Genomic DNA, 14,457 nt, shown 5'->3' with positions numbered 1-14,457 from the left:
TATAAAACCTCCAAACAGAGGCTACAATGAGGTTTCAAATGGATAAGACACAGAAGACAGTACCTGGGCGTAGACGGATCTATACTCTGGAATAAGCTGGACCCCTCCTGAGGAAAACATCAAAACATATTCTAGAGGATTCCTGAAAACAGGGCTGTTCTAAAATGGCATATTTCAAAGGTTCAGAAAGGGAAGCGACTACAGAATACTGCACATGGGATCCCCAGATCCGGTTAAACTCTTAATTATCTGTCAGTTTCAGCATACCCATCCCGCACCACCACAGATCTAACACCACCAGAATCGCCCACTGAAACTGGAAAAGAATTACTGAAGAGGAGTGGGCTTCCACCCTCTCCGCACCCCAGCTTCCTGAAAGTCATCCAGAATCTCAACAGCTGGATCAGCGCAAGCGATGCCACCAATGCTCCCCTTAAGCATAACCCACTGGCAAGAGCCTGACTCAAATTCAGCCGGTACACAGAGGACCTCAGGCTGACGAAACCCCACTGCAAGCAACTGAAAATCAAAAGTCAAGATACCACAGATAAAGACATCTTCAAATCCACCCTAAGAGGCTACCACTAGCAGATCGCATCGAAGTCTGAATCAACAGCAGCAAGGAACTCTTTGCCTAAATTATAGATTTCACTGCGCCTCCAGCAACATCACCCACTAACAAGACCTTTGCAACAAGTTCTCCAAATTCTCTGAAAACATAAATCACCTCCATACACAGCAGGTTTGAACTTAAACCGGGCCCTGTAATCGTCACAACTCCACTTCCCATCAGGGCCGTAGAACGAACCATGAACTCGTGTCCTGCAGTCACCACCGTAGAAATCGCTGCTACCATGAAGACCATCCTCTGTTTTGGGGGGTGGGGGGGGGGGGTTGATTCTTGCGCCACCACGCTCTCACCAAAGGACCCCTTATAATCAGCGAAGCACCAACACCATGGTGAATGCCTCCATCGACTCAGCCACATTCCCAGACACCTGGAAACATGCCCCGTCATACCCTTCCTCAAGAAACCTTCTACTGACCCATCCACACTTTCCAACTACAGGCCCATCTCCCTACTAAGATACCCAACAAAAGTCTTAGACCAATTAGGCAACCGACACCTTACCGACCACCAGCTCATCGACGCCACGCAGTCCGTATTAAGGCCCAACCACAGTACAGAAACAGCACTCATCACCGCCAAAGACAACCTTTGCATGATCCTTGACAGAGGAAACAACGAACATAGAAAAGCGCCACATCAATCCTCATTCAATTTATCAAAATATGCGGGTCTGGGTAAGAACTGCAGTGAGTTGCAGACACAGAAACCAAGGCATTCCCTCATGCTGCGTTCTTCACACAGAGCTGCTGCTTACAGAACCTGATGGTTCCCACAAAGGACTTGTGATTAAACACAATAGACGAAGACCTGATATTGTGCCAAACGGTTCAGAAGCTAAAACCGACTGGTAGAAAAAGACTGAGATTTGCGTGTGTAGTCAAAACGGCAATTGTTTGCTAGATTTATGTATGCAGACTGGCGGGGAAAACAGTTGGGAGGTGCGCTTCTACAACAGGCAAAAGCCAAGGGAAAAGCATGCCTTTTATGCCTGCATTTTACTTATTAGTCAGACCTACTAAATCAAGACGTAGGCTTCCTAAGGCAGGGGTGATGCAAGTGAATACTTGCGTGTGTGTGTGTCAGGGGTGGGGTGGGGTGGGGTAGTGTACTCCAAGCAAAAGCGTTGCTTCACAGACACTTTATCATGCGATCGTCTGATATAATGTAGACTCCTACACGGCTGCAATAACCCAACCCATGGGGGAATGAATGAATATTGCGAGCAAACTGTTGCTGGGGGCCAAGCGAGGTTAAATCCTCTTTACTCTCGGTCTTTCTTACCACAATGAACTCGGACTGAATATGCATCCATGTGGCTTTGCAGGCACATGGGTAATTTCTTACACAGGGGCAAATCAGACAGAAAGCTGCAAATAAATGAGGTGCCCACAGAAGGATAAACAGTGGATGGCAACCAGAGAGAGAGAGGGAAAAGAGTACAACACAAGATCGACAGAGAGAAGATAGCAATCAGCGGGAGAGGAATGAAAACGTGGGGTTAAGTAAAGGGAAGAAGCTATAAAAGAAGGTGCAGTCATAAGGAAAGGGGGAATTCAGAGACAGTCACAATGACAACAGGAAACATGCATTTGAAAACAAGCAGGAAGTGGGATAAGGGAGGGGGTGGCAAATGGGGTGCACTTTCGCGGCCGCTTTGATGTTCTCAGTGGCCACGCGGCTCACTGAGAACATCAAAGCGGCTGCGAAAGTGCTCCCAAAGGCTGCAGGCTGACAAATGGTGTGTGCGCCCGGCGTACATGCACTGTACCTCATCTGACTACAGCCTTTGGGAGCACTTTTGAAAGCCCCTTACTTAACTCTCGCAGAGCAACGTATGCGCGTTGGCTCAGTGAGACCTAAAAAGCGTGGGGCTCAGCGCGGAGCCCTGCGGAACCCCTCGGTTGTTGGCATGGAATGTGGCGGCGAATGGAGGGGCAGCGACCTGGAAGGTCCGGTTAGGAAGAAAAGAAACAAACCAGGCCAAGGCCAAGCCCCCAACACCTGCCTCCTTTAACCTGCGTAACAAGATCCGATTAGACCGTATCAAATGCGGCACTGAGGTCTAAAAGAATCAGAGCCGACTTACGTCCCTCAGCTAGAGCGAGCCTGAGATGCTCGATGTGCTGTGGCCTGAGCGGAAGCCATTCTGAGAGATGTCCAGGCAGTTGTTCACTTCGAAAAATCTGGTGAGAATGGCGTGAACGTAGCAAAGATTTTACCTATGTGAGCTCTATTGGCTGTATCATTTTTTTAAAAACATTCTGGACAGCAGCCCGTGCTGCTGTGCAAAATCTATTAATGTTTTTTTTTTAAAGTGACACAACCAGCATTGACCACGTCATAACCCATTACTTAACAGAAAAAAAATGTGCTATCAGGAAATATGTGTAAAGACAGCATAGGGGACAAGCAACACAGGGGAAATGTAGGGAGGAGGAAGGGAGCTTCAAGCACAGATGGCGGAAGAAGCGTGCGGTAGGAAAGTAACCACGGACAGCAGGAGGGTGGGAAATCAAGTACAGGCAGCGGGAGGAGGGCGGGGGAAGCAAGCAGAGGCAGCGGGAGGAGGGCGGGGGAAATCAAGTACAGGCAGCGGGAGGAGGACGGGGAAAGCAAGCAGAGGCAGCGGGAGGAGGGCGGGGGAAGCAAGCACAGGCAGCGGGAGGAGGGCGGGGGAAGCAAGCACAGGCAGCGGGAGGAGGGCGGGGGAAGCAAGCACAGGCAGCGGGAGGAGGGCGGGGGAAGCAAGCACAGGCAGCGGGAGGAGGGCGGGGGAAGCAAGCACAGGCAGCTGGAGGAGGGCGGGGGAAGCAAGCACAGGCAGCTGGAGGAGGGCGGGGGAAGCAAGCACGGGCAGCGGGAGGAGGGCGGGGGAAGCAAGCACAGGCAGCGGGAGGAGGGCGGGGGAAGCAAGCACAGGCAGCGGGAGGAGGACGGGGAAGCAAGCAGAGGCAGCGGGAGGAGGACGGGGAAGCAAGCACAGGCAGCGGGAGGAGGGCGGGGGAAGCAAGCACAGGCAGCGGGAGGAGGGCGGCGGGGGAAGCAAGCACAGGCAGCGGGAGGAGGGCGGGGGAAGCAAGCACAGGCAGCAGGAGGAGGGCAGGGGAAGCAAGCACAGGCAGCGGGAGGAGGACGGGGAAGCAAGCACAGGCAGAGGGAGGAGGGCGGGGGGAGCAAGCACAGGCAGCGGGAGGAGGGCGGGGGAAGCAAGCACGGGCAGCGGGAGGAGGGCAGGGGAAATCAAGCACCGGCAGCGGGAGGAGGGCGGGGGAATCAAGAACAGGCAGCGGGAGGAGGGCGGGGGAAGCAAGCAGAGGCAGCAGGGAGGAGGACGGGGAAGCAAGCAGAGGCAGCGGGAGGAGGACGGGGAAGCAAGCAGAGGCAGCGGGAGGAGGACGGGGGAAGCAAGCACAGGCAGCGGGAGGAGGGCGGTGGAAGCAAGCACAGGCAGCGGGAGGAGGACGGGGGAAGGAAGCACAGGCAGCGGGAGGAAGGCAGGGGAAGCAAGCACAGGCAGCGGGAGGAGGGCAGGGGAACCAAGCACAGGCAGCGGGAGGAGGGCGGGGGAAGCAAGCACAGGCAGCGGGAGGAGGGCGGGGGAAGCAAGCTCAGGCAGCGGGATGAGGGCGGAGGAAGGAAGCACAGGCAGCAGGAAGATAAATGAAGTACGGAGAGCGGGAGGAGGGCAGATTAAAGGAGAGGGACTCCAGGCACATGCACTATAACAGTGCATGGAAAAAGTAAAAACATAAAACAAAATAAAAAAGGTACCCGAAAGAGGGCGAGGCCGGTGGAAGGACACTGGCCACAGACAGGAAGCTGTTGTAAGTCTGTGCTCCACGGCAGGGACAAGCACGAAGCCCCAGGAGGAAGCCTGAGGTTAATACAAGGTACTGACCAGTAAGAAGCAAGGAAACAGAGTGATGTCATAACCAACCAATGGTAAGTAATGGGCTGGATCTATGCACTTTTAAACTTGTTTGTAACCAATAGCCTTTACTAACAGCACAAGTGCCCTGTTTAGGCGAAACCAAGAAACAAGGAAGCATTTAATAATCAGTAAAGAACTGCCTGGAATAATGACACGGTTATGTATCAAGCACTGAATGTGAAACAAAGCATCCTTGAATTCAAACCATGAAGGGACTGTGAGAAAGTGTCTCTATATATACTGGACTAGAATGAAGTACAGTGTGTATAGAGTCCACCACCCCCAGAGGTATAAAATCAACCAATGCAAGAAAGATGGCACTTTCTCACAGGGACCATGAAAAATGGATACCCCTTCATAATAAGACCACTTTGTAGTAGCCGAATTTGCGCGTATGATGGTGTAAGAGCAAGGGAGTAAGCATTCAACATTTGGAGGCAACACAGACATAGGCTGAGTGGAAGAGAAAAGGTTTTAAAAATCTTAGAAATTTCAAAAACGTATTAAGTCTCAAAGCATGCTCAGAGCTACCACCTTGGAAGACTGCTGGAAGCATCAAAGCAGTCGATTCCAGGTGCCCTGATAGTACGCAGACTGCAGCACTTGTTGGGAAGACTCCAATGTGGGTGCAGAGAGTTTTGTGCACATTGCATAGAATTCTGAAAGGGATCCTGTACAGTATCACTGGCGGATGTGATCTGCTCATTGCGTCCAAAGCCGTGAATGAAAAAAGGCAACAGAACATTTGAAGCATTGGCAGGTGGTGAAACATACACAGGCACAGAATTTAATTTTGAAATAAAGAGGGGATCATTGTCAAACACAGAACCCATCTTCCACAGTTTTGGGTCTGGTTGTGGGATAGAACCGGCGAGCCAGGCCAGCAGGAAGGTAGGGATCAGGAGTCTACTGAATCACGAATATCACGGTCACGCTTGAGTGCTCTTATTTGTCCGTTCCGTTTCACGTACTGTTGGGTGTTAGTCAAATAACTGGCTGTTTGGAGCTCATCTCCAGGGCCCTTATTCAGTCTGATATACATCGAAGAATCACCAACCTGCATGTCGTAGTTGACTCTGGGACCACCAATGAACGGAAATTTGAGCTCTAACAACTCAGAATCTTTCGGATTCAAAGTTAGGCTGCGATGGGTCTACATTTGCAAACTGTCTGCAGGTCAGCACTGGTATTTAGGCAAGGGGTATGATGGCAAATATGAAGAACTTCATTCGGAAAATGAGAGGATGATGAGTGGCCAGGCTGTGTGGAGAGTTTGAGGCATCGGTTTCACTGGCATTAGAGGGGCGGACACCTTCAAAGAGGAAACACTCTTATTAAGCTTAGATTTGTGAACAGTGCTGTATATACTGAAAGGTGGCGTGCAAAGCAGTGGATTAGTTGGCAGATTTAGAAGCTGCTTTGTTAGCTCTGACAGTAGCGACTTTGTGATTTAAGACGAACATGAGGTTAGGGAGACCAACTTAGACATGATGATGTCCGGTAATCCTTAACTTTGTTAGGTCTCCAATTTTTAGGTTTTGGTGAGAAACTCCCATTCCATGCTTATTCCTGTTGACTTTTTGTCACTTTAGTACACACATGTAGGAATTTTATCCGCCAACGACTCAACAGAGTCTAGAAATCTTGCATTAAGAAGACAAAAAGACGTTCGCCTTCAGACCTCTGCCCAATCCAAACCTTCCAGAACATGCTACTTCCAGTGGCTGCGGCATGCCAGCTACCACCATCAATAAGAACGCTCTATCATTGGGGAAGATACTCCTATGAACCTCACCAAGAAAATAATCGAGATACAGCAGATCCAATCTTTAATGGTTCACTCTCTACAAAACTCGAGGAAAGAGCACTGTTCATTCCAATCTTCAATGATTCACTCTCTGCAAAACTCGATGAAAGAGCACTGTTTATTCAGATCTGTGACTTCTTCGAAAAAAACAATATATTTAAACACCAAAAAATTGGATTTTAGCCACCCTGTGAAGGGGACAGAATTAGTTGGCATCTCTAACTAGGGCAACCTGAAGACCACAGTAAACAACAGATACCACACTCCCACAAGAGAGCAAGAGTGCAGCATTAGACGCAATCCACGACCTTTCCTTTCTAGCCGAGCTACAGAAAATGGGCATCTGAATTCTTTATGGGTTCACCTCCTACCTCCCCGACAGATCCAGCATCACATCACTGCCCCTTTTACCAAGACACAACAAGACTCGATCATAAGATCACTCAGCTCCTACCTCAGGTGTGGCGCCGCGGCCAGGGCGACTGACGCTGGAATCTGGGGACCACGGTTCGATCCCCGGCTCCGGCGGCAGGTCAGCCCAGCACCATGTGACTCTGGGCAATAGCTCGCTTAATCTTCCCGACGGCCCCCCAGCGCCTAGAGACCCTTACGGGTGATTGTGCGCTTTACAAATGTGGACTTTACTTTTACTTTTACCTCTCCGACAGATCCAGCATCACGTCACTGCCCCGTTCACCATGCCACCTCAATCATAAGATTACTCCGCTCCCACCTCTCCGACAGATCCAGCATCACGTCACTGCTCCTTTCACCATGCCACCTCAAGCCTCGATCATGACAAGATTACTCCGCTCCTACCTCCCCGACAGATCCAGTCAGCATCACGTCACTGCCCCGTTCACCATGCCACCTCAATCATAAGATTACTCCGCTCCCACCTCTCCGACAGATCCAGTCAGCATCATGTCACTGCCCCTTTCACCATGCCACCTCAAGCCTCGATCATGACAAGATTGCTCATCTCAGCTCCTACCTCTACGACAGATCCAGCATCACGTCACTGCCCCTTTCACCATGCCACCTCAAGACTATCATAAGATTACTCAGCTCCTACCTCAGTCCGCAACCTGATCTTGTCAAGTCTGTCAGTCTATGATGCTACAAGATGGATTCCTTTATAATTTTTTCTCTCTGGCTGCTAAGGAAGAGCTTCTCGAGCAGCCCGAGTCTGTTACTTTCTATGGAGTAATGACGATCAGTGCACAGGGCATGCAGACGTCATTACACTAAAGTGAAAGTAAAACGTGCCAATGGGCTTGTTTTATTTTCACTGCATCAGTGCTCAGGGGCATATCTCAGCCCAGGAGCACCGACTGGGGTGCGAGAGGTATCGTTGGAAAGGGGAGAATCTGCCTTTTCCAATGATATATCTGCCCAGTAGATCCCTGCTTGGGATCTCCATAAGAGAGCGACCCCCAAACAAGGGAGTTTGGGGGAGCGGCTCTTTGGACAAGGAATTGTTCTCCCCCCACCCCATATGATAACAATTGTTTGCCCTCCTCACCCCCATCCACGGGGATGGGGTAATTATCCCACAAGACACCAGGGATTCGAGAATCTTGCTACCCCCCCCCCCCCGGGAAGGGGGGGGTCGTATGGGGTAATTACCTCTGATCAGCTCCTCCACAGGAGGTATGAAGTCCACCAAACACCAGAGTCTATTTTTAAAATAAATGTCGGGGTGGGGGCTGCCCACTATGCCACAACATGTACATAGAATAGCAGAACATGTGTTGTTACTAATTGGATTTTGCAGCATTTGTGGCTTCCAAACGTAAGCCAGTGTGTAGGAAAGAAGACATTTTGAAAAATACCCTCTTCATCATATGCTAGTACCCACACATTCAGAGATGTACAAGTAACCACTGCTGCTAAACTCCATACCTTGTGAACCATTTCAGAAGTACATGCCATCCATTTTCCACCCTACATATTTCACCATATGAATTAGTCTAAACTCAGTTCAAAATGGAAAACTATTGTACGGTGCAGCTCTGTTCTGCCACTGTGTACCTTGGGTTTTTGGAGAACCTTCAAACCTTCTATATCCCCGCAACCAGAAAGGTCTAGCGGATGTACTGGCATATTGCTTTTATAAATCAGCCATTGTGACAAAAAGTTACTGAAGAAAACGGTCACAAATGGCTGCTTTTCCCTACTCATTTTCAGTATTCCTTTGTTTGAACGATTAGTTTTTTTTAGGAAAACCCTTGAGGGAACCACACATATGACATCTTGCTAAATTTGGAATGTTATCTACTTCTCAGAAATCTATCGTTTCTCTTGATCATTCTTCTGTTTCCCTCAAAAGATCAAGTCCCAGCAGGGCCGGACTGGGAACCAAAACCGGCCCTGGCAAAGTGCTCGGCCGCCTCCCCCCAGGGGGTTTGGGGTGCCGTCGAGCTCTTTGCCAGGGACGGTTTTCGGCCGATTTTGTTACAGGGCCGATTTTGCAGCTAAGCTGCAAAAACGGCCCTGTAGAAAAATCGGCCTCCAGGGGCCCAAAACCGGCCCCCACCCTTGCGGCGCACCGGGGGATTGCCCGGTGCCCGCTACGGCCAGTCCGGGCCTGAGTCCCAACATGGAGACAAACATGACCGACAAGTCTGTGCAGTCTCTGCGGAAGAGTCCGTTTTACATTTCATGTGCATCTGCCCAGTTGTCAGTACAGACGACACCTTTTACTTCCAGCCCTCCGTTCTCTTCGGATACAGTCATGTCGCCCTGCTTTAATAGCATTACTAAATAGCCAGTCGCTAAAACTTGCATGCAGGACAACTACGTTTTTGCAACAAGTCAGCGAATTATTAAAGACTACATCGAACTCATTTGGCTCACTTCAGACCTAAGTCTTGCGGCTGCCCCTCTCCATCTCGCAAAGTGCAATCCCATAATTATTGGAAAAGAGGACAGCGGACATCTAGCACATCATGAACACAGATCCAATTATGCTCCATTCCCAACTTTAAGATTGTTACACGACCTTGTACTCCCGCATATCATTTTCAATCTTGTGGCAGTCACAAATTACACAGTACAGGCTTTCAAATAATGTGAATGAAGGACAGTGGACTCTTGGTATGCACTTGCACATAGTTTTTTCCACCAATTTTAGACACACAATGTTTTATTGTAAGATTTGTGCTTGAAAATTAAATTAGTTTAAGCTGGGTTGCTTTTAAAAGGGAAAAGGCAATTTTTGCACATGAGATATTTGCCCAGTGTCAGCCCCAAATTGAACAAGGTACCCGTATAAACACCGTAAACGAGGCTAGGGAACACTCGCCACATTTTGTACATGAATGCGTCGTCTTGGTTTTCCGACGTAATATGTTTAGCATAATATTTTTTTTTAAAGGACAAACGCACTCGACACTTTGTACATCAAACCCTGGATGTATGCCAAATGGCACAGTGCACGCACTCAGAACCCTAAAGCCACGCAACTTAAAGCGTAAATGAGTATGTCGTCAAATTTGGTGCATTTTATGCTAAAATTGTAATGTTTTAACTAACTACACAATAAAGTTGTTTTATTCACACTGGTTTCCACCGTTAACTGGACGTAGGTTAGAGCATAAAAACAGGCAAAAAGGGCTACCTCAATGAAAAATGCCAAAACTGCGAGAAAAAAATGTTATTTATTCAGCTATCCATAATCCTGAAAGCTCAGAGGATGGTGACTCAGTCAAGCAATCATTCATATAGTGCGACAACTCAACCCTTAAGGTCTCTGTGCGCTTTTGGCTTCTGCTGATCATATCTCATTCATACAACTGGGTCTTGAGGTCCCTTCTGAATTGCTGGAGCAATGCAGAGGCGTTTAGGTGTAAGGAAAGGGAGTAGCATGTCTTGGCTACCAGATGAGAGAAGGGTCATCCTCAGCTGTTGGTTCGTCGGATCTGGTGGGTCTCTGTGAGGGATCTGAAGATGAACCAGTGGTGTCTGGTTGGTTCGTGGAAGGTCAGTCATTTGTTGAGGTATGCTAGCCCTTCAATGTATAGGGCTTTGTAGGCATGGGTCATCATCTTGAACTTGCATCTCCGTATTTTCAGTATTGAGTTTCAGACAGTTGAATCTCATCTATTCCGTGGCGTCCATCATGCGGGAGTAAAAGTTAAATCTGGAAGGGTCAGAGAGATGATGAGCTGGGTGTCGTTGGCGTAGGATATTATGTTGAGTCCGTGTGATCTGACAGTGTGCCAGGGGAGTCATGTAGGTGTTGAAGAGGGTGAGGCTGAGTGATGACCCTTGGAGAACTCCACAAATCACTTTAGCACAGCAAACCGTTTTTTGATGCCATTTTTGCGGGGGGAAAACCAGACACTTATCTAGAGCCCTTTTTTACCTCCTTTTTCCCCCAAACTCAAAATGTAGTTATATATTGCCTATTTTCTCCATTCTCTCCCAGGGAGTCCACAAACCCTGGGTACTTTTAGAAACCGCAGGATGTTGGAAAAAGGACACAAATTTGGGGTGGATATGTTATGTGGAAAAAAAAGTTATGGAGCACTAAGTGTGAACTACCCCAAATAACCAAAACCCTGTTCAGTACGGGGCTGCACCAGTTAAAGGGTTAATAAGCCACATGTGTAAAAGTATAAAATAAAATGTCTGGGGAGTGATTTTTACTCCGTGAATTTCTTTAACCATATACCGCGTCCTACTGCACACTCATCAAACAGCACCACAGCTTTTCAATGGATATAATACATTACACAGGCACTATTGCCCTGTATTTCTGGATAAGATTAGATAGATAAATAAGATCCAATAGATAGGATAATATTAGATAAAATAGATTAGATAGATACCTGGTACCCTGCACAGGAATGCCATGTGGGATGAGACCTTCTACTAGAGGAAAAGCAGGAGATCCTCTTGTAATATTCGCGTGCTTCTCATGGAAACAAATGTAGGCACTACAGAAGGCAAGTACCTGTCTGCGTTTGTTTCATATCATATTGGTATCTGACCCCCATGTACTGATATGAGATAAACACCATGTAGAGTATACCTTCTGGGGTGTGTCCATGTTTGTTTCCTTGTGAATCATCTGAAAATAGGCCTTCATATAAACACGGTAACAGAGCTAGGTTGAGGACTACACAACGATTTTTAAAAATCTTAAATCCGATTACAAATCTAGCTAAAATGTAAGTATAAGTTTCAGATATATAAATGTAACAAGAACTGGCCATGCTACTAGGTCTGAACTTAATGGGTTACTTCCTGCACTATCACAGGCACAACTCACACCCCCATTGGCAGAGTATTTTACTTCTGGGGTACTGGGTATAGGGCCTAAGTCCACCCGCTCCGCTCCGATGGAACATGGGCAATACCAAGAGTGCACAAGAAAATGATCAACGCATGTCAGGATTTTGAAGGCTGAAGCCAAGAGCTCAGATGCCCAGGACAAGTGATATCACCAAGCAAAGTGTCTTAAAATAAGATCCATTTGGTCACTTGTACCCTGTGGAGGAAGTCCAACTTGGATTCAGTAGAAGTGCACGGAGTCAAATAAATAACAGTTGTGGATTATGATGTTGTACAATCTAAAGGCAACAGATACGATATTTAGTAAATACAAGCGAGGGGCATTGCCATAATCCAAAACGGATGAGTTTGCTGCCTAGATCCCCAACACCTCTACAAATCAGTGGCAGGGAAGAACTCTCTTAAATTCTTTAAAAAGGAGTAACATGCATCAGTGATCATGTTGACACCAGGGCAGAAGGTGAGTTTAACACCACTATTGTGTTCAGCAGTAGAGGCAGTGGGTGGACCAAGCGCATGTTACTAGCAAACAGAGGTTCAGGACTGAGAATGATTCCCTAGAACCAACACCTCACTTTATGAGCATTCAATGTTAAAGGGATATTGGTCATCAAACAAGTAATTGAAGCAAGACATCCTTGAATTAAGGAGGATGCCAGACTTACTGCCACCTTGTTGTAGCAGGTATTGAATACCAATAGCCTAGATAAATATATAAGGACGTAATAAGTTAAGACACATAAGGGGTTCCAAAAAAATTACGCAATATTTCTTAATCTCCCTATCTAGTGTTAATACTTTGACAAAGAAAAAGAAAATTGGCTTTAATTCACTCACAACTAAACACATTTAAAATGAAAACTGTGTGCAATGTAACTGAAGCCTCTGTGCCACCACCAAAACGAGAGATCGATATCTTAAGGTCTCTTACTGTTAAACCCCCTTCCCAGTTTATAGCATAAAACCTGACCTCAGAGTACAGATGCAAAACAAAACGGACTCGAGTAGGAAACTAAGAACTGAACAATGCACAAGAATAACACACAATAAATCAATGTTTAACCAATGTTTTTTTAAAACATAAAAAACACTAATGCACAGGTAAATACACGTTATACTAAAAATTACAAAAATGCACGAGATTATAGGTGGTATTACAAACTGGGATGCCTAATTTAGGTCCCTTACAGATTAAACAGGGTGCAAATCATTTATCCCAAGAAATATCACAGGTGGCAAGTAATCCTGCAAATGTAGTCTGCTCCTGTTATCTGTGAAGTACTATGTGGCAACGTATGCAACATTAGACTTTAATCATAAAAAGCAGATTGTTTTCCTTTAAGGATCTATTAGGGAAAAGATGGACTTACCACTATTCCGTGCACTCATTTAATGTTACGCCACCCCCTTGTGATACCCATCCTTGATACAGTCCATCCTGTTTTACTTGTTTCCAGACCCCTGTTTTCTCTGCACCCATCGAATGCTTCTGAATATCCCTGCCCTGTCATTTGTAATGTCTGCGTTCTCAGCCGGTGATTCCCTTTACTGTATTCCAGAACTCAGTTGCTCCTATTTTGTATTCCGCCCCCCCCACAGTTATTCCCAGCACACCCCCACAGTTATTCCAGGCCCCCTCCGTTATTCCCAGCACCACCCCCCCCCCCCCCGTTATTCCCAGCACCCCCGTTATTCCCCCCTATGTATGCTTACGTTTTTCCCAGCACACACCCCCGTTATTCCCAGCAACTCCCGTTATTCCCCCTTTGCTCCCGTTATTCCCATCACCCCATTATTCCCTGCACCCCCGTTCTTCCCAGCACCCCCGTTATTCCCCCTTATGCTTCCGTTTTTCCCAGCCCCCCTTTGCTCCCGTTATTCCCAGCACCCCCCACCGTTATTCCCAGCACCCCCGTTATTCCCCCCCTGACTCACCGCCGACAGCTCTGCCAGCCGGTCCCTCATGCCCGAGCCGGCTCCGGTGCGGTCCGCGGGGTGAAGCGTGCTGCTGCCGTCCCTCCGCCGGCTCCCGTTACTCGCAGCCTCCAGAGCCCGCCCCGGTGCCACGGCAACCACTGAGGCAACGGCCCGCTCCGCGCATGCGCAGCCCCGCCCGACGGCCGCAGGGCCCACAGAGGCATTCCATCCACCTCTCAGCGGGCGCTGCGGGGCAGGGGGAGGGGCCAGGAGAGGAGGGGCGGGGCTAGAGAGAGGCCAGAGATGGGAATGGCGGGGACAGGCACAGATGGGGCGGGGATAGAGGGAGGAGCCAGGGGGAGAGGTGGGGCCCGGCAGATAGGAGGCGGGGCTAGAAAGAGGTGTCAAGTGGAGGAGAGGCGGGGCTAGAGAGAGATGGGAGAGGCGGGAGGGCAGGCAGATGAGGGGTGGAGTTAAAGAGCATGGGGCGGGGTCAGAAAGTAAACAGGCGGTGCTAAAGCACAGTAGGGTCAGGCAGGGGGCGGACCTAGAGAGATGAGGGCGTGGCCAAAAAGAGAGGCCGGGCCAGGCAGAGGAGGGGCGGGACCAGTTGGCGCGTAGGCGGGGCCAGGGAGCGAGTCATGGAGTATAGGCGGACGGAGAGGTCGGAGGCATGTACTATGGGGCGGAGCCAGCGAGCAGCGGCCGGTCCAAAAGAGGAGGGCGGGACTGGGTAGGCCCTTCAGGTGGGACAGCGCAAGCCACGCGAACTAGAAAGGCGGGGCTATGGGAACGTGCATGGGCGGGGCCATGTAAATCCCAAACACCCATTAAGAGGCCTTTATCGGACCAGGGTGAAAGAGAGGCTTG

The 14,457-nt window shown here is 48.7% G+C and overlaps 1 protein-coding gene across 2 annotated transcripts in view; it reads right to left on the bottom strand.

Moving 5' to 3' along the window:
* Positions 1-13,851, bottom strand: part of STX2 (syntaxin 2) — a 331,612-nt gene extending 317,761 nt beyond the window's left edge. The window contains exon 1 of one of the 2 annotated variants that reach the window (XM_078668008.1): positions 13,606-13,851. In XM_078668008.1, coding sequence (XP_078524134.1) covers positions 13,606-13,635 — 30 coding nt within the window. In that variant the 5' untranslated portion in view covers positions 13,636-13,851. The remainder of the gene's footprint in view (positions 1-13,605) is intronic. The other variant, XM_078668007.1, reaches the window with a different exon arrangement.
* Positions 13,852-14,457: the final 606 nt, after the last annotated feature.

This window comes from Lissotriton helveticus, chromosome 11, assembly GCF_964261635.1.
Source record: "Lissotriton helveticus chromosome 11, aLisHel1.1, whole genome shotgun sequence".
Taxonomy (NCBI): Eukaryota; Metazoa; Chordata; class Amphibia; order Caudata; family Salamandridae; genus Lissotriton; species Lissotriton helveticus.
This window is presented reverse-complemented; position numbering and strand designations above follow the sequence as displayed.